This window comes from Petaurus breviceps, unplaced genomic scaffold, assembly GCF_028583685.1.
Source record: "Petaurus breviceps papuanus isolate PSGF00001 unplaced genomic scaffold, PetGlider_PUasm1.0 154, whole genome shotgun sequence".
In the NCBI taxonomy this organism is placed as follows: domain Eukaryota; kingdom Metazoa; phylum Chordata; class Mammalia; order Diprotodontia; family Petauridae; genus Petaurus; species Petaurus breviceps.
The window spans coordinates 14906547-14927304 of record NW_027185715.1 but is presented as its reverse complement, the minus strand read 5'-3'; the positions used below and the strand labels follow the sequence as shown (position 1 = coordinate 14927304).

The following is a 20758-nucleotide window of genomic DNA, read 5'->3' as shown; positions in this document are numbered from 1 at the left end:
ACCTCTCCCCAAGGGGATGTATAATCACAAATGACCAGGTGTTAACTTTTTTTCTTTACAGTGTGAACATGTTTCTCTGCTAGAATTCAGAGGGCATGCCTCTGGCGGGAGTCAGCCAATGGCAGGTCAGGGTCCAACAGTTTGGGGGTGAGACCATACTAGAAAGTCTCCAGGGGGCTTTCCCCATCCTGGTGTAAGTGGAGCCCCTTACCCGTTGCATGCAGTGGGTGGGAGTCAGCTTGAGCCACAGCTGAGATGCATCCAGTCCGAAGCAGAGACATCCCCTCTCCAAACCCACAGGGGTCCAGGGAGGCGGTCACTTGCAGAGTGGGGCTTCTGGCAGCCGGGAATAGAGGCGCTGCTTATGGACTGGAGGGGGAGCCAGCCCTGGCAACTGAGAGCCCCTCTTGAGAGAAGGACGGACCCCGGGAGGTTATTATGCGCACCCCCACTTTACAGGTAAGGAAACCGAGGCAGACAGAGGCTTCGGGACTTGCCCAGTGTCACACGGGCAGTAAAAGTCTGAGGCTGGACTAGAGCCCGCCGCATCAGGGAGTCTCTGTAGCTTTTGTGGGCCGGGGCGAGGGCTCAGGGCGCGGGGTGACTTCTTCTAAGACAGGTTAGAACTTTCCCGGGAGCCCAGCTCCCCTGGTAGCCCCGCCCACGCTAGCCAGCGATGGGCGTGTCGCCGAGCCCCGCCCCGTGATCGACATTGGCGCTCCGGATTTGGGAAGGCAGGCAGGGCGGGCGCATCGGCCCTCCAGAGCCTCCATTGGTTAAGTGCCTCGGGCCGAGCGGGGAAGGTCCTCTTGGCAATTGGCTCAGCGGCCTGAGAGGGGGCGGGATGTGGCCTCGTTTTAAGGGCGGGTCAGGAGGCAGTGCGCCGGCGCGTCGCTGGGGACGCCGGGCAGAGACGCCTAGCCGGGGGCACGAACCGCGTCGCCCCGCCCACGGGGCTCTTTGTCCCGTTAACTGTCGGCCGGCGGAGGGAGGGCTGCGGCCCGGGGGCGGCGGGGGCTGCGGAGACATGCCCGTGCGCTTCAAGGTGAGCCCCGGGAGGTCGGGGGGAACGGGGGCCTGCCGGGGCGGGGGAGCCCGGCGTCCTCGCTGCCTCCGGCGCCTGCGCCCATTTTACCGAGGAGGAAACTGAGGCCCCGAGGCGGGAGCGGACGCGTGCGCTCGGCTGTGCCGCGGTCGGGTGACAGAGCCGGGGAGGGGGCGCGGTGTCCCGCCTGGCCGGCCCTGCGCTCCCCCGCGGCCTTCTAAGCGGGCAGAGTCTTCTCAACTCCCTGAGCTTCCTCAGGGAGCCGCTATCCTGCTTTGGGGGGTGTGTCTGTGTGCGGGAGGGTGCCGCGGGGCGAACGTCTGCACTAGCATCGACATCTGTGATAAACTAGGTCAGTGCGCGCGCGCGCGGGGTGTCCCAGAAGTTCGAGTGCGGTCCTGAGAGCAGAGCAAAAGCTTCCGGGACACCTTGTGTCGTGACAGCCGCGATTATAAGTGACGACGGCGACTTTGGGGCCAAGTGACCCGTCCAGGGTCACACAGCTAGTTAAGTGTCAGGTCCTCCCGACCCCGGCGTGGCTGCCCCTCGTGTCTGACTCTCCGTGGCCCCACAGGGGTTCGCCATCTCCTTCTCCAGCTCGTTTTACAGACGAGGAAACTGAGGCAGACAGCGTGAAGTGACTTGTCCAGGGTCACACAGCCAGCCACCAGTGTTCACCACCAGAGGTCAGCTCTTCCTGACCCCAGGCCCAGCGCTCGCTACCGTAATGATAATAAGGATGATCATTGCCATTTATATAGCTCTGCGCGGTGTGCAGAGAGCTTTCCTTAGCTCATTTAATAGTAATAGTAACAGCAGCAGCTACTGTTTATCTAGCAGTGTGCTGAGTGACCGTCAGGACAGCCCTGGAAGGCAGCTGCTGTTATTGGCCCCTTTTGACAGTCGGGGAAACCGAGGCACAGGAGAAGGCGGATGACTCTCATAGGGCCCCGCTGCTGGTAAGTGTCTGAGGCAGGGTTCAGGAAGACCGAGGGCTTCCCAGCACCACACCCAGTGCTCTCTATGCAGGTGCCACTGCCTGTGTTTGTGTGTAGACACTGGTCTGTGCGTGCACATAAATGCTGACATCTAGGGATAGGGATAGTGTGTCCCCAAAGTCTGAGTGCAGTCACCTACCTGTGTTTGTGTGCATGCTTGTGCGCGCGCGCACACGGTGTCCCAAAAGTCTTGGTGTAGATCTCCTATGCACAGTGCTGCCGAACTGTATTTGTGTATGTTTTTACACAGTACACACATGTATATGTGTAGATGCATACACACATATAATGGGCATGCCAAAAATCTTAATGTGGCTATATTTGTGTACATATGTGGCAGTGTGTAGATACGTACAGATGTACACACATACACATTTAGGTTGTCCCCAAAATCTTAGTGCAGTCTTCTGTGCACTGTGCCTCCTAGCTGTATTTGTGTGTGTGCATGTTTTACATATATTATATGTAAAACACACACACACACATATATAAATGTGTGTTTCTACAAAAAGAATGTCTCAAAAGTCTTAGTGCAGTATAAAGCTTTAAAAAAAATCTGATAGGTATTAAAATTTAGGATTGCACTAAGACTTTTGGGTTGCCTTGTACGCTCACGTACATATTAGCAATATGTGTGTGAAGTACTTGGCAAATTTTAAAAGCACTATACAAATTCTAGCTATTATTATTGTTATCATTTGATATCTCAATCGGTAAAATCAAGTTCTGTCATTACTTAGTTTAGTATGTAGCCACTTGCCAAAACTTTCAAAATAGGCAGAAGGCAGATGCTTGTTGTTTTGGAGATCATAATGCATTCGGACTCGAGGTTCTGTAGTCTAATACTTGCTCTGCCACTTAAATGCATGTCTTTGGGCAATCAGCTTCACATGTTTAGACCCCTGTCTCCTCATCTGTAAAGTAAGATTGGGCCAGATAGTCCAAGACTCTGGTCTTTTCCATCTCTAAATCTGTGATCCTTTACATCTTCATTCTTTTGTTTGTTTTTTTGCTTTTTGGAAGGGGGAAGTCGGGGTAATTGGGGTTAAGTGACTTGCCCAAGGTCACACGGCTAGTAAGTGTTAAGTGTCTGAGTCCAGATTTGAAGTCAGGTCCTCCTGAATACAGGGCCGGTTTTCTATTCACTGCACCACCTAGCTGCCCCGCATCTTCATTCTTTTCAGAAATGGAGATTCCGATAGAGAATCATATTTTCATATGCAATTTAGAGTTTGGGTAACATGCTTGACTAACTCTAGGGATCATTTGCCCTTTAAAACACAACTAATGGGCAATGGGACATAGAAATCTATTTTACCCTATTGGAAAATAGTAGGAAAAGAGTATGGGGGGGGAGTGATAGAAGGGAGAGCAGAAAGGGGAAAGGGGTAGTCAGAAGCAAAACACTTTTGAGGAGGGACAGGGTGAAAGGAGAGAGAACAGAATAAGTGGGGGCAGTGGAACAGGATGGAGGGAAATACAGTTAGCAATAGTAACTGTAAAAAAATTTATTTTTGAAGCAAGCTTTTCTGATAAAGGCTTCATTTCTGTAACTTATAGAGAACTGTGTCAAATTTATAAAAATAAGAGCCATTCCCCAATTGATAAATGATAAAAAAATATAATCAGTTTTCCGATGAAGTAATTAAAGCTATCTATAGCCATATGAAAAAATATTCTAACTCACTATTGATTGGAGAAATGCAAGTTAAAACAATTCTGTTACCTATTAGATTAGAGAATAGAATAGAAAAGGTAAGTGACAAATGTTGGAGGGGGTATGGGAAAAATGAGACATTAATGTACTGTTGTTGGAGTTGTGGATTGACTAAACCATTCTATAGAGCAATTTGGAGCTATGCCCAAAGGGCTATAAAACCATGCGTACCCTTTGATATAGCGATACCACTACTAGGTTTGTATCCCAAAAGAGAGAAAAAACCAAAAAGGAAAAGAACCTCTACATACATACAGTATCTAAAGCAGCTCTTTTCTGGGCATAGAGAATTGGAAATTGAGGAGATGCAATCAACTGGGGAATGGCTCAATAAGCTGTGGTATGTAATTATTACAGGATACTATTGTACCATAAAAAATGATGAGCCGGATGCTCTCAGAAAAACCTAGAAGCTTATATAGATTGATGCAAAGTGAAATGTAATGGGTACAGAGTAACAGCAATATTGTAGGATGATCAGCTGTGAATGACTTAGCTATTCTCAGCACTGTACCGATGCCTAACAACTCTGAAGGATCTAGGATGAAAAACGCTATCCATCCCCAAAGAAAGAACTTATGGCATCTGAGTACAGACTGAAGCAACTTTTTTTTCTTTTCTTTTTACTTTATTTTTCTTGAGTTTTTTTTTTTTTGTCTATGTTTTCTTTCACAACATGACTATTATGGATGTGTTTTACATGACTACACATATATAACCTATATGGAATTGCTTGCCTTCTCAATGAGGGGGGGAGGGAGGAAGGGAGAGAATTTAGAACTCAAGGTTTTAAAAAAAAATGTTAAAAACTGTTGGGTTTTTTTTTTTTAAGCAATTGGGGTTAAGTAACTTGCTAAAGGTTACACGGCCAGTTATTTCTGGGTATGATGCTAAGTATCTGAGCCCAGATTCGATCCCCAGGTCATCCTGACTCTGGAGCCAGTGCTCTTACTCGCTGAGCCACCTGTCCGCCCCTAAAAACTGTTGTTTACATGTAATTGGGGAAAAATTAAATACTAAATAAATAAAAAAATAAATAAAACCCAACTGATAGAAAAGTGTGTGGCCTGACAGGGTGTCTTCTTCTGCTTAGGGAAGTGTGTCCGGTTAGTTCTAAATCTTTGCCATACAGCACCATATGTTACATAGATCCTGCTGTCCAGTGGGTGCTTCAGCAAGGATTGATTAATTAAATTCAACAAGAATAATAAAATTCCTACCATGTTCAAGGCACTGGATGGTCAAAGACAAAAAAGGATACATAGTACCACCCCTCAAGAAGCTTACTTTCTCCAGAGGGAGGCACGTGTAGAAAGAAAAGTTAAATGAAGATTATCTGAGGGGGGAGAGAACAGTAATAAGTAGGGAACTCAAGAAAGACTTCCCATAGAAGAATATATACCACAGCCAAACCTTCAATTAGTAAGTAAAAGTAGTCTCACAGTACAGATAACCTGCCATCAAGGAATGCATTTAATTTCCTATCACCCAGTTATCAAAGGGAGATCTTTTGTATTTGATTACTATTTCTGAGATTTGAAAATTTTTTAAAGGTTCAAAAATAATACTTAATGGTGTTTGTTTACAGTCTCTGATTGTATCAGTCTTATACACCATTGTGTTTTACAGGGTCTGAGTGAATACCAGAGAAATTTTCTGTGGAAGAAATCACATCTCTCAGAGTTAAATAATTCTCCAGAGAGTCAAAAAAGTCCATGGGCTGGACTTCGCTCAGATCAAATAGGTAAGTTTTAGAAGTTGATGGCAATTATAATTTGTGGTAATTTTTTTCTTGCTGGGCAAAATGATATTTCAGTTTGGCTTTGCATTTTATAAATTGTGAAGTCTTCCCAGGGTCCTTATGGCTGTCCTGGTTGACATCTGTGAACTTGACATAGTTGATGTTAACTTAAACTTCATTCATCTATAAACATCAGAATACTGTAACCCATATAGAGGCATGTAAATGCCTGCAATGCAGTAGCAAATGGCATATTTTTACGTTACTTTGGCCAGTGTTTTGTGTAGTTTTTGCGAGTTTCTATCAGATGACGTTGCTACATGAGCAGCTATGAAATTGAGGCTTTAGAGAACAGAGTTGAGCTAGGGGTTTGGTGGAAGGGTCTTTGTGTTTGTCCCCCAACTCTTCAGACCTAACTCTGCTCCTGAAGGGCATCTCTTTCCCTACACTTCACCCCTTCCTAAGTCAGATGAGACCTTGTCATGCTGGGAGAGGGCCAGAAATGGGTGGTGGTTTTCCTGTTTGGTAGCCTGGTAAAACATGCTTTAGACTGCGTCTTATTGGATGACCTTGGTCCCAGGTTAACAGAACAGGAGCTGGGAAATGGAGAGCTTTAACAGATTAAATCAGAGAGGATTTCTGAGATCATCTGGGGGAAAGGGAGAATACTATCCCTATCACTCACCGCGGGCAACTAGGCTTCTGTACTTCTGGTAGTGTTGAGAATACATTGCTTGTTCAAAAATAGGTGCTAGATGCTGTCTACAATTAGTTTGTCAGATTTCCTCCTTAAATTGAGATGAGTCCAATTAGATTTTGGGTGGAAGGGTAAGGGGGGAAACAGGTAGAGGAGAATGTAGAGAAAGAACAGATGATTTGGGATTATGGTCATATTGTGGAAGGGGAGACAAGCCTAGGTGTGATATTATAGTGAAAGGGAGCTTGGACAGTGTGAGGACCTAAGAGGCCTGGAATTGTTGAGGATCTTAGAAGTTTGGAGAAAGGGAGGTAGGAAAATGCCAAATAAAAACTCCAGGCAATCTTTGTGGGGCTCTCTGTCCTTGCCTTTCCTTTTCTGTCAGCTCCCTTTTTAATCTCTATTCCCAAAGACTCCATGTGTGTTAGGAGCTCTCCTTTCTCTTTGTGTTGCCCGATGACACTTGGGAAAACTCCCTTTGTGTTCTCACTTGCCATGGGGAGATGCACTCACTCATGAGCAGAATAACGATGAGGTATCTTTACTGATACTGCTCCTAAGATTTAGAGCTGGGAAGCACCTTAGGAATCATGTAGTCCACATCTTTCCTTTTATAGATGAAGAATCAGAAGCTGATTTATAGAAACCAGTGACATGTCCCAGGTCGTGTTGGTGGTCAGGAGCAGAGCCACCATTGCCATGGGGATCCTCTGCTTCTAGACCCAAGATTCTGAGTGGGTACAGTAAACAAGATGTGGTCTTGCATCATATTTTATATGGTCACTTAGAGGGAGTAATAGATACTACCTAGACCAGCTCAAACTAACTTTCCCTCCACCATCATGTTTCCGTCTTCTCTTCTTTCACTTCTTGATTACTTGAAAACAGAGAATTTGGAATTAAATCCTGTGTGTTCTTGGGCAAATCGTTTAATCTCTGTGCTATTTCTCCCACTATAAAATTAAGGGGTTGGATCAGACTTGTACAGCCTTTAGGGTCCCCTTCAAGCTCTAGATTTATGATCTATGAACCTCTCCACACAGTAGAGTTATCTTTACAGTAAAGAACTTCCCCCCAAATTTGGACAATTTTGGTTTGCTTTGTGACTATGGTTCCCAATCTGTAAATTCTGTTTGTCTAAAAAAAAAAAAGTTTGGTCGATTAAAATAGACATTAAAATCAGACAGAATTCACTGCAGTAGTGTCAGATGTTCAAGGAGATCTTTCTTTTCTTAGTCCTCAGGAACTCAAGACTAATGTAGAATCTCTTTTGGGAATCTCTTCTTGTTCTTTGAATATTTGCTTTTCTCTGAATAATCTGCACAAGAAAGCATTTTGAAAAGGTTCAAATTTGGACAGCACAGAGCCGATTGTTTTTATTAAGTAGCCAGGAAAAGCTATTAGAAATTGTGGCAACATGACCTTCTTGACTTGCCAAGTATATGATGTCGTGACCTTGATGCCTGTCACAACTGACTGGAATAGCATGATCCTAATTTTGCTTCCTTTTTTCTGAGAAGACTTCCAGGACTTAAATTTCTTAATCTAGGTTTTTATTTTGAAAAACCCCTATTTAGTTTGCCTAAAGACTTCAAAATTTACGCAAACTGATGCATTTTGACTTGAGTTTCTCCTCCTTTCCTTATGCAGATGTGTGTCTTTGTAACATTAGAACCATCATTATAACATTCGAACCACCTAAGTATTCTTATTCTCCACTCTTCTGTAGGAATCACAAAAGAACCAAGTTTTATCTCAAAGAAAAGAGTTCCTTATTATGACACAGAAATTCCCAAATACCTTGAGTGGAAGGCAGAAGATGCCTCTGAGAATGAGTTGGTTGTATTACCAGAACCTGAAGTCCCGGAAGTGCCAAAATTGCAGGAAACAAAAGAAAAAGATGACCTGAATGAAGAAAGAATTTTAACCCCTGAGGCTCCTAGAGTGCCTAAGAGGGTTCGATCTCACTCTGCTGACTCTCGAGTTGAAGAAGCTGTCGTCGACCCTGTGAATGATAATAAAGAAGCAATTTCAGATCCCACACCAGTGAGTAGGAATGCAGAAGCACAAAAGTCTACCCAAGGTCTTTCAGAAAATGTCCATAACCAGGTAAGAACTGAATTTTATGGAAGGTAAAGAAAAAAAATCTCAACTTTATAGTAGTTCTAGCAGTATTGGCATACATACCTAAAACGTGTGTGTGTGTGTGTGTGTGTGCTTGTGCATGTCTGTGTGTGTCTGTATGCGTCTGTATGCTCGCTGAGGCCCTCCTCTGGTGTTATACCTGCAGGGATTGGGAGTAAATGCTGGACTTTGGCTTATTTAGGGATCTTTTCTAAACCTTGACTCTTGATTATCCACATAAACTTGGGAGTCGGTGTCAGTGATATAAAACAGTGATGATCTGCCTCCGGATTTTATTCACTGCATATCAGTATCTAAATCCTGAGAGATCCAATGGAAACAGAAGGGGAGCAGGAGCCTCTCTCCACAGGTGGTGAATTCAGATACTTTGGTCTGCCCTTTAAGGGTTGACCCCTCAATAGCCCCCTTTCAGTTTCTTATCATGGACCAACAGGAAAGCAAACAGAATCTTGATTGACAAAAATCCTAAGAGGAAGGAGAGGCCTGGCTAGATCTCCCAAGTGTCATTGCCAGCCGTGCTTGCTCATGCCAGGACTGGGTTGTTGTCGCACACATAAGGGGTTTGTAGCAGCACTTGCAGGGATATCACTATCTCCTGGGCTCCTTTGCCTGTTGGAGCTCTCCTTCCCAGTTTCATGTCTGCAGCTATTTGGGACAATAGAAGAGCACTAAATAGTGTTAGAGAAGAAGCTGCGGCCCTCCAAAGAAAGCAGCCCAGGAGAAGGAGTCCAAGAAAGGTGATGGGGAATCTTGGTGGGCAGGGGACAGCATCCGTGGCAGTGACTGAGTACGTAATGACGGCTGCTGGCAGCATGCAGATGAGAGAGCCAGTCCTAATTAAAATACTAGCATACTATTAATAATGTGTCATTGTTAAATGTATGGTAACTGTTTTGGTTTAAAAAATCCCAATATCTTTAAGGAGGAAAATTAGGATCTGGTTTAAGTGGTAATTGCATCGGGGATGAAAATTTTTTAAAAAGTTGGATAAAACATTAAAAAAAATTTTTTTTTAAGCATTTGGACAGGATTCTACGGAGGAAAGCAGGACTGCCTGTTGGTCCCATATATCATTCCCTCAGAAATTCTGAATATCAAAGACAGTTTGTATGGAAGACCCCAAAGGAGAACTCCCCAGTTCTTGCAGCTGATCAGGTAGCTTGAAGGATGGGTTGACAGTATTTAGTCATTTTTACAATGTAGGGATTCCTGTTAACATGGGGCCAAGATCCTAAAGAAACTAAACTGAAGTTTAAAAGAAGCAGAGTCTAGGAAAGTGAAAATTTTGCTTAAAATTTGCTTTAAATTGTTGGGTTGGGTTCCCTGTTATTACTTCAAATTTCCCCAGAGACTTTATTTCCTTTTTCTTCTTTTCTTTGTAAGTATACTCAGACCTCATATTCAATTTTTTTCCTTCACACTTTTGTACCTTCACAACCCCCAAGAATTAGGAGTGGACTGAAATGCTGTTACTTGTACCTAAAGCAGTGATCTTGTCAGTTACAGCTATTGGGAGTTATTAGTATTAGTTTGTAATTTTAGTCATAACTGTTCCATATAAAAAATTTACCTTCTATAAAGCTTTCCAGAGCTGATAACAGATATACCTTTACTTTTTAAAAACCTACTCACAGAAGTTCTAATAGATTAAATCTGCTGACAAGATCAGAAATCTTACTTGAGACTTAGAAAATGAAAACTTTGCATCTCTTTAGTTTCTTAGATTTTCAGGGAAATTATTTAAGTTCTTTAAACCAGAGATGAACTTGTCGTAAATCTGATAGTGACTTCAGTAGGCTTATGTGCAGATGAAAGAACTGGGTTAAGTCAGTGTTGTTTCCTTAGAATAAACAAAATGAGTCATTACCATTGTTTTGGGTATTCATTTCATCCTTTTCATTAGAGAAGGATCTTAGGGAGTTTTTTTGTAGAGTCAGATTTGGTATGTCATTTGAAGCCAGATCAGTTTCTGAATTCTGTGTAATTATTGGAGAGCTGTGTGAAAAAAGCTGACAGTGAATTTGTAAATAAGTTCTGTTGTGCCAAGAGCCTGTTCTCTGAAAAGATGCCATATACAAGTTTGCAAGTTAACTTTATTTAAGAAATCCCTAGGATATAAAGTACCAAATCATTATAGCCTATATTTAAATTCAGACATTATCAAGAAATAGTGTTTAGGAAGTACAAATAAATAGTAGTCTCCATTTTTAAACATTGAACTTCATACTTTCTGTGCTTTTTTTTTAATATTAGAAACTTAAAACTATGTAGTAAAAATGCAAGTCAGACCCTGATACTTGCAAAAAAGGGTATTAGAGACAAAATAAATATTTAAAAACGTTTTTTTCTTACCTAATATAAGATAAAGATGAAATTATAAGAGATGCTCAAACTTTCAAATACAAGTATTTTTCTGTATAGATTGTAGTGAACAAATTATGGCTTAAATCCTGCAGCATTGTTTTAAATACTATTACAAGAAATGAAAAAAAAAAACCCAACACCTAAGAAAATGAATAAAAAAAGTACAAAGCTTGTAAATGAGTTAATTTTTTTTTTTAAGAGACAGCATGCTCTGGTAGAAAGAACCCTGAAATCCAGGAGTCCAGAGTTCAGGTTTTGCTCAGAATTCTGTCATTAAATTCAGACTCCTAGAATAAGAGCTAGAAGGGCCTTAAAGTTCCTCTCTCTGGACCTCAGTTTTTTCTTATTTAAAATGATAGGACTGACTTAGATGACTTGTTCAACGGCTGCTGTGTAAAGTGGCCCTGTCACTTTAACTCAGTGGACCTCCATTTCTTTTGTCTTCCAAATGTCCTTTCCAGCTTGAAGCTGCCAGGATTGCATCATCTTCTAGCTACAATCTTTTAAGTAGTTAATATTCATCACAACTTCTTTTCATTAGCTGGATTTGACCCTATGTCAGATGATGAACTGTTTCCTAATACTTTGTTTCTTTTGTGCTTGTTTTCAGGAGGAGTTAGTTCAGTTTAACAGACATTTAAACATTCCTTTATTTGTTAGACTGTCTTCTGTGCTGGGAATACAAAGGCAAAATGCTTGGGGATAAGATGGATTCATTTACCTGTGTGCAAGTACAGATCAGGAAAGATTGTTGTGGAGGTTCTTGGCACCTCAGTTGTGCTGTCCTGTGTGAGAGTTTGTGAAGAGGAAGGAGCTCAGGTGAGAGAGAGAATGTTGAGCTCCAGGGAGCAGTTTATAGACCAATTTGCCTTGAAGGTAGAGTATAAGAAGGGGAGGTGGTAGGAGTGAGCTGGGGAGTAGGTTGCATTAAAAAAAAGCCTGGAAAGGTAGGTTGGAGTCAGATGGTGAAGCCCTTTACATACTAGCTAGAGTTTTGTTATTCCGGAGACAGTAGGTAGCCACTGAAGACTTTTGAGCCCTGTAGTGATATGGCTAGATGTATTGTGGCAGCTCCATGAAGGATGGCTTGAAAGGAGAGACTAGAAACTGAGAGACCAATTGAGAGGTTCTTGTAATATTTCAGGCATGAGGTGAGGTTCTCAATTAGGTGACTGATAGGGGGGTAGAGAGAAGGGATTGGAGGTTAAAGATGTAGAAACAGAATCAGAAAACTCGGCAGATGATTGGATGTTAGGGGGTAGGAGAAGGGGAAAATCAGGATTGCTCCAAAAGGGATTGGGGATTAGTGAAGCCTTATCCTTAAGAGAAGTAGAGATGTTGGGAGGAAGGCCAGTTTTGGGAAAATCAGTCACTCATTATGTGCTTCTTAAGCACCCACTTTGTGTCGGGTACTGTGCTAGGAGCTAGATACTAGCTCTAACTGGGGAGGTAGATAAAACTTGATTGTTGTTGTTATTTAAGTCATGTCTGACTCTTCATGACCCCATTTGGAATTTTTCTTGACAAAGATCCTGGAGTGATTTGCCTTTTTCTGCTCCAGCTTATTTTGCAGATGAGGAAACTGAGTCAAACAGAGTGAAGTGACTTGCCCAGGGTCACACAGCCACTAAGTGTCTGAGGCCACATTTGAACTCACGTCTTCCTGACTCCTCAGGCCCAGTGCTTTTTTCACTGCACCATCTAACTATCCTGATTTTGTTGTTGTTCAATTGTGTCCAACTCCTGGTGACCCTGTTTTGTGGTTTTCTTGGCATTTCCTTCTCCAGCCCATTTTACAGATGAAGAACCGTGACAAATAGGGTTAAGTGACTTTCCCAGGGTTGTGTTGTTAGTGTATGAGATTTGAACTCAGTTGTTCCTGACTCCACTGTGCTGCTCATTAAAGCATGATTACAGATGAGTAAATGCAGGCTGTGTGTGTGCGTACAGAGATAATTTCTGCTAGGGCAATAACAACTGGAGAGAACTTCTTAAAGGATGTGACTGTCACTCTGTACCTTGAAGGGAGCCAGGAGCGGGGAGGGACAACATTTCAGGCATGGGAGGTAGCTTAGGCCAAGGCGCAGAGATAGGAGAGGAGATCCGTTGTCTCCAGAGAACAGTAGGCAAACTGGTTTATTGGAGTGTAGAATGAATGAGGGATGATGGATAATTCAGGCACTCTGGGAAGATAGACTGAGGCTAGATTGTGAAAGGCTTTCAGTGCCAAACTGAGGAGTCGGTATTTTGTCCTAGGGAGTCATGCCTACACTTCAGAAATATCATTTTGACAGCCATGTGGAGGGTGGAGTGAAGAGAGGGGTGGGAGGGTTGGGGATGTGGGTGGTGGCAGTGGAACCAGCTAGGAGCCTAGTACAGTGATCCAGGAAAGAGATGAGTAGGGTCCACACTTGGGCAGTGGGGGTGTGAATGGAGAGAAGGGGATGGACTTGAGAGCTGTTGAGGAGGGAGAACTGACAAACCATAGCTATGAGGGATGGGGACTAAGTAAGAATGAAGGGAAGTGCTGCTGAAAAGACAGTGAGTTCTAATTTGGATTATTGAGTTTGAGGTGCCAACAGGACATTCATTACCTCTAGGTGGAGATGTCCAAAACCAATCAGGTAATAAGGAATATTTAAGCACCCATTATATGCCAGAAGGCAGCTTTTAATAAGGCTCCTAAGAGATTAGAGCTGACTTTGTTGATTTGGTAGTCTTCTGCATTGATGGTTGAAGCCCCAGAGAGAGTGAAGTGAGGAAGTCCCAGGATAGAAGTATGGGATACAAGCTGAAAAGGTGGGAAATGAATGATGATTCAGTGAAGGAGGCTGAGAAGGTACAGACAGGTAGGATAAATAGGAAAGAGTAGTCATGGAAACCAAAGGAAACGAGTCTGTTAAGAGGAAAGGGTTTTGAACATGTCAAAAGCTACAGAAAGGGGGGAAAAAGGATGAGAAATGAGAAAAGACCAAAAGAGGTGCTGGTAACCTTGGAGATATAGGTTTCAGTAGAGTGGTGCAGTAAGGAGCCAAATTGTAAGAGACTGAGAAGTAGGAAGGGGGAGAGGAGAAGCACATTGGGGGAGCGGGATGGGATTATAGACAATCCTTTTTAGGAATTGACCTAAAAAAAAGTAATTGGATTTCGAAGTTAAGAGATTGTTGGTAACTTTGGACAGAGTTAGGAAACCCCTCCTTTTCACCCCTTTATCATTTTGGGAAGAAAAAAAGATACATTTTATTATCTTTCAGCATTATTGGTGATGTACTAACAGCTCTTAATAGTAATTATAATTTAAAACTTTTGTCTGAGAACAGAGCAGAACAGAGGTAGTAACATGCTGATCTTTGGGTATTAGCTTCTTGGCATGTGAATGGAAGTATAATGGACAACAAATACAGTTTTGTGTGCAGTAATTTAATCTCTTATCAGTTTGGTGAAGTGAAAAGTGTGTTAGATTCTGAGTCAGGCGGCTTGGGTGGGTCTAGTTCCTGGCTCTGCCATTAACTAGTTGGATAACCTTAGACAAGTTTTATCTTCCTTTTCTGGTCCTCACTTTTCTCATGTTTAAAATTAAAAGGGTTGGATGAATTATCTTTATGCATAACATTCTGTTGTATTTTATTGTTTATTCTTAGATATCTGATTTTTGCATGACTGACCCTTGAAAATAGGAAAAGTAACTTTGTTGTTCTTATTTTAAGGTTTTTTTTAGTAAAAATAAATCTGTTCCACCATTCAAAGTTGATGTAACTATCCCTGAAACAGAATACAAGAGGAATTTCAAAGGTTTGTCTCCTAACAAAGAAAGAAGATATAGGCATGATTTGAAAGAGAATGAAAATCCTGAAATTGACTCTCCTGAGAAGGTATTTATCATTTCTTATCCTTTTTAACAATCATTTTCTGTATCTTATTCTGAATCGGATATATGATGGCTGTCTGCTGAACAAATAGCATATCCTGGCTTTCTAGGAGCCACGAGTACAGTCAGAATTTAAATAAAGAAAAAAAATAGAATTCAAGAATTGCTGTTACCATTCTTTTGAGGAAAGATATAGCAGACGAAATCTCATTCAGCATAGTGCATATGAATTGCTTCAATATACATGTCATGTATTTTCCTTGGAATATAAGCAATATTAATTGTACCTTAGAGAAGCTTCTCTTCTTTGTACTAAATTCGTAGTTGATGAAAATTAAAGTGCTCTGAAACTCAAAAGAGAAGTGCATTTTATAACTCCTTGAAATGTCAATAGTATTTGAATATGGGCAAGGCTCGACCTGAGAACTGTTTAACTCCTTGGAGATTTCATTAACACAGTGGTAAAATGAAGTGGTTGAACTGATGACCCTGTTGTCACATCCAGCATGACTGCTGTAGAACTTCAAGGGCCTTTTGTCATGAAGACTGTGTACCAAGAGGTAATGAGGTTTCCATCTGGAAGACAGTGTTTTTAGGGTTAAAACAGTTCACATCAAGGCATAAAATCAAGGATTCTCAGCTGCAGGTTACAACTTAGAAAATGGGACTGTACTGGGAGTTTTAAATTGAAAACTCTTGGAAAGTAGGACTGTGTTGTTGGATTGTATTTGTATCACCAGTGCTTAGCAGTGCCTGGCAAACAGTAAGTGCTTAATAAATGCTTTATCTATCTGGCTTTTTTCTGTGTCCTCAGAAAAATGTTATTACTTTAACCCCAAAAGAGTAATATGTTGAGCATCATTTTGAGATCTTTGGAAATAAAAAACAACAGCATTATTCTACTGTTAGAAAAGTCTCTACCTGAAATACTGTATATACTCTAACTCTAGTCAGCTTCAGAAAGATAGAAATAGAAAAGATTCAAGGAGAGGCAGGTAAATCCATTATTATTATTATTATTAATTATTATTTTGATGGATCTGACCATGCTGCTCCTTTGAATTAGAGAAATACTGCTATTTAAGAACTGATTAAGACTCAACACCACAGAATTAGAGTTGGAAGGAATGCTAAAACTCATCCTGTGCAATCTTCATTGCCTTATTTGGCTGCTGGAACTGGAACGCAGAAACTCTCCCATGTAAAAGCTAAGGGTTCTTGGGCTTTAGGGGCATGTGATGGAATGTGGAATTCAGGAGTGTGTGATGTTATGTGAACATGACTTGCTTACCATATCCTTTTAAACTTGAATGAGGTAGATTTATGGCAGTTAAAAGGAAATAACCAGCGTCATAGGGGTAATAAACCTGATAGTAGACCTCATTTTTCCAGGAAGTGGTCCAGTGCTTTTTCCTTGTCCCAGGAACGTCCCCCTTTCCTGTGCTTTTGCCTTTCTTCCTTTAGGGAATGCCACCCATCTCATCTCTTTTCTAATTACTGCCTATCCTCAAGGCCTAGCTCAAATTATAGGTCAGAGGATTTAGGTCTGTACATGAACTCAGATTACCTGCTCCAAGCTCTGTCATCCCCCAGATCAGGAAACAACATAACTGAAGTAACTTGTCCTAGATCCTTCCTTCTTGTAAGGTCTTTTTGTCCCATCCCATCCTGAAGTGCTTTTTCCTTGCTTTGAGCTCTTATGACACTTATTTTTGGTACCATCTGGGACTTAAATAGCCATCATAAGTATTCTGGTTTTATCTTAAGTTGTTCTTTAAATGGCTATTATTTTACAATAGCCATTTATTAATTTTAATGATTGAAATGATGTATTTCAATAGCCATTTATTAATGTTACTATTAATAACAAAGTGAGATAGTGATTTAAGGCTTACAAAGTGATTTCTTTATAATAACCATGTAGCTATAAGGTAGCAAATAGAATTTTCATTTTAGAGATGGATCCAAAAAATTAAGTGATTTATCCAAGTTCATACACCTAGTAAATAAACATTCCATCTCTGCTTGCTGACATCCTTTTTTTCCTTCAGTGCTCAGGTCAGTGGGTGTCAGAACCCATTGCCCAAAAGCACAATGCAAGGCGTAGTGGGGAAGATACGAAGACAGAACCTCTTCCCTTCCCCTCGTAGAGTTTAGTCTGCCTGGGATTGGGTGGGGATACAATCTCTTAGACTTTGATGAATCTGTGATCTCATCCATGCCGATATTCCTTTGAAAAGGTGTAGATCAATACCCATCCGTGCCTTCTCATTTGGGATTCCTCTCCTTGTCCCCCCGTAGTCCTCATCAGTGTTCTGCATTCTGGCCTTCTTGGTCTTGTACAGTTGTTTGTGTGCTGGTGTAGCACGAGTGTTATCCCTCACATAACTCGGCCCCCTCCTTTTCTGATTGTCCATTTCTCGCATTCAGGCGCTGGTAACGTTCTCTGGCTCAACATGTCTCTCCATTATCATTTGGGTCATCAGCAGTTTGAGTCTTCATCCTCATGGGCATACAACAAATACATCCTAAAAAGAATGTAACAGAAAGACAAGTCAGAAGTGCTTTACACAGCTGGAGGAAGGGGAGTAATAAGGGCATTGAAAGGCTTCATGGAGGGCATTCTGTTTGAACTGAATCCCAAACTTGAGAAAGGGCAGGGCCATTGCAGGCTGAGGGGATAGACGTGGTCAAAGGTGTGGTACCTGGGTCCTGTGGTGTTCTAGTCACTTCACATTCCCATTCCTTTGCAGAGGTTTTCCTGTGCCCAGAATATATCCCTTCTTTACTTCCATCTCTTAGTCCCTAGCTTCCTTTCAGACTCAGCTCAGGGACCATCTCCTGTGTGGAGAAGTTTTCTTCATTCTTTTCCCCTGGTCCCTGACTGACATTTTGGTGTTTTGTGACCTTTGTCCACAAATTTTCCTTATCTTGTATTCACTTGCCTGTGTTCTCTAAGGCCCTAAGTTGTTCTGCAGGTGCTGACTTGTATTGGTAGAAGGAGCTTCCTCACCGAGAGTTCCCTTAACCAGTGAAATCACAGGTTTGTTCTCCAGGCTCCCTAAACCCTCGTCTGTATGCTAGCTGTATCCCCCTAAATTCATTCAGGTAATAAGCATTTATTAAGTGCATATCAAGAGCTGTGGGTGGTAATGGGATAACAAAGGTAAAAATGAAACAGTTCCTGCCTTTTAGAAGCTTATATTCTTTCAGAGGAGACTCTCACGAATGTAAGTCAACACAAGGTACTTTATGAGAGGCCCAGGCCTGGGAGGAGGCACTAGGCTCCAGTTGCTTAGAGGATCAGGAAAGGCCTCCTTCACAAGGAGATTGTATGGGGGCTGAGCTTTTCTGGACAAAGACACAGTGAGGACAGAGAACAGCAAGAAAGCCAGTAGGTGAATGAAAGGGAATAATCTCTACCAAGCCTGGAAAGGTCATGCGGAGCCAGCTTAGGAACACAAGCTCCTTGAGGGAAGGGCCCTTTTGGTTTTGTCTTTGTTTCTCCAGAACATAATGATGCTTGTATGTATTTAACAGATGTCTGTTAAATTGAAAGTTGAGGTTAGATATTATGGGTGGGGAGTGGTAGTCCAGTCTGGCTGTGTGTAGGGCATGTAGAAAGGCAAGGTGCCCAGTTATGAAGTTTTCTTTGATGCCAAGTGTTGTGCTTTGAACTCCATTTGACTGGCATTAAGAGCCACTGAAGCAGAAGAATGATGTGGTTAGATCAGGGGTAGGGAACCTGTGGCCTTCTAGGTTCTAGGTCCTTGGGTGTGACCTTTTGACTGAGTCCAAGTTTTACAGAATAAATCCTTTTATTAAGGGGATTTGTTATGTGAAGTTTTGATTCATTCAGAGGGCTTCACTTGAGGACCTAGAAGGTCACAGGTTCCCTACCCCTGCGTTAGATCCATGTCTAAATAGTACCTTAGGAGCATGTGAAGGTGTGAGATGGTGAAGAGTGGTTAGGAAGCTAATGCAGTAGTCCAAATGGGAAGTAACGGGCTGATACTAGACTAGCTTGGGTTATAGAAAGAAGAGAATAGACAGGAAATATTGTCCTACATTCATTAGGACTTGATAATTGTTTGAATATGGGAGGAGGAAGAAGTCAAGGAACTTGTGATAGAAAAAAAGGCAAGTGTAGTAGTTGCTTTTGAAGGAAAGAGGATGAGTTTGACTTCCTGAAGTTTACTTCCATTTCATTTGAAACACTTCTTAAGGACCTGCAAATGTAAGACACTTCTCTAGGAAATATAAGCACAAAAAGCTCTTAATGCCCTTTCTCAAGGAGCCTACATTTTCCTGGGAGATTAGGAGGTAAGAATAAGGAGATAAAAAGTAATTTGAGAAGGAAGACAGTACTGATGCCTAGGGAGGCAAGGGAAGGTTTTTAGCAGGAGATGGCATCTTAGCTGAGGCTTGAGAAGGCTAATGATTCCAAGAGGGAAGAAACAGGAAGGAATTTCAAGCATTGATGATGTCTTTGCAAGGCATCAACTGGAGATGGAATACCAAATTTGGGCAGCGGCAGCAACTAGTAGGCTATTTTATGTCGCACATAGAGTTTATGATAGGAAGGAATATGAAATAAGTCTGGAAGGGTAATTGGGGACCAGATTGTTGAGGGTTTTAAATGCCAGATCTGGGCCCAAGATGCTCTTGGTATGTACAGAAGAGGATAGCCTGTAGGGAGTTGGAAATGTGGTCAGAGCCCAGGCCAGTAGAGCTGGAAAGATATTTGGAAGATTTGTGTCTTGTCCTACCAACTGGATGGTAACACATCTAAACAAATAACACATCATAGGATCATAGATCTTGTTCTCAGAGAGAACCATGACATCAGGAAGGTGATGCCATAACTTGCAAGTGAATTGTATTTAAGTGAGGGAGGGTTGTACAAAGTCACTTGCCTCACTTTCTCCTCCAGAGCCATCAGGGCCTAGTGGTGAGATATAGATCAGCATGACTGGAGATGGCCCTGCAGATTATAGATCTAGAGTAGGAAGGACCTCTAAGGCCATCTAGTCTAACCTTCATTTTACAGATGAGAAAACTGAAACCTAGGGAGGTTTCATGACTTGCCCAAGGTCACACAAGTAATGAGCCTCAGTTGGGGATTTGAATTCAAGTCATCTCATTCAGGGGCACCTAGGTGGTACAGGGTGGATAGAGTGCCAGACTAATCTTCCTGGGTTAAAATCTGGCCTTAGACACTTACTAGTTGTATGACCCTGGGCAAGTCACTTAACACTGTTTGTCTTATTAGTTCCTTATCTGTAAAATGAGCTGGAGAAGGAAATAGCAAACCACTTCTGTATCTTTGCCAAGATAAACTCAAATGGAGTCAGTAAGAGTCACTTGTGAATGAAGTGACTGAACAACATCTCTCTGCAGAGCCAGTGTTATTTCCACTCTACCATTCTGCCTTAATTCCTCATAGTACCTTACACATAGTAGTTGCTTAGCAAATATTTGTTACATTTATTTTTAATATTTATTTCATTTTATCATTAAATTAACTTAATTTAAAATTAAATTTAATATTTACTATTTAATATTGTAAAGACACCATGTGGTGTTAAAAAGTATGTATTTTCCTTAATTTATATGTATTTAATGTAACATGACACTAAATATGACAAATTTAGTATATTATATTATATTTTGTTCTTTAATATTTTTGGAAAATGTAACATGTCTTTCAGCTCTAATCTTCCTTTTTATTTATTGTTTAGCTCCTAGGAGAAAGAGCCTTCTATTATTATTTCTGCATATCTTTTTGTAATCTAGTTAGCTCTTCTTTATGAATTTATTTTGATTTTTGCATATTTCAAATGTCCTTGTCCCATTCTGTACTTCCTTCTGCTCCCTTCTGTGTACTTTTAAAATGATTCATTGGCACGCTCTTGTTTCTTTTTTCTTTTCTTTTCTTTCTTGGTATGAGTAGCATTACCCCCCACACACACAAAAAAAGAAAAACTCTCCCTTGAAACAAGTGTAGTCACATAAAACAAATCACATTGTAAAGCCAAGCAGGAACAGCTTTCCAGAGGACTGCTGCTATAAATAGCTCTAAGGTTCTGATCACATAGTATAGTGAACTCTCTATTTATTTAGCACTAAACTAAAACAAAACATTCACAGAAACCAAGGTACAGCATTCACAATGATATAACA

General features: G+C 41.7%; 1 protein-coding gene across 3 annotated transcripts in view; it reads left to right on the top strand.

The window, feature by feature from the left end:
• The first annotated feature begins 876 nt into the window (after positions 1-876).
• The window catches only part of MDM1 (Mdm1 nuclear protein), a 39690-nt gene continuing 19808 nt past the window's right edge, over positions 877-20758 (top strand). For 2 of the 3 annotated variants that reach the window (XM_069081011.1, XM_069081007.1), the window contains exons 1-5: positions 877-1045; positions 5390-5504; positions 7928-8307; positions 9361-9498; positions 14415-14579. In XM_069081011.1, coding sequence (XP_068937112.1) covers positions 1028-1045; positions 5390-5504; positions 7928-8307; positions 9361-9498; positions 14415-14579 — 816 coding nt within the window. In that variant the 5' untranslated portion in view covers positions 877-1027. The remainder of the gene's footprint in view (positions 1046-5389; positions 5505-7927; positions 8308-9360; positions 9499-14414; positions 14580-20758) is intronic. The other variant, XM_069081019.1, reaches the window with a different exon arrangement.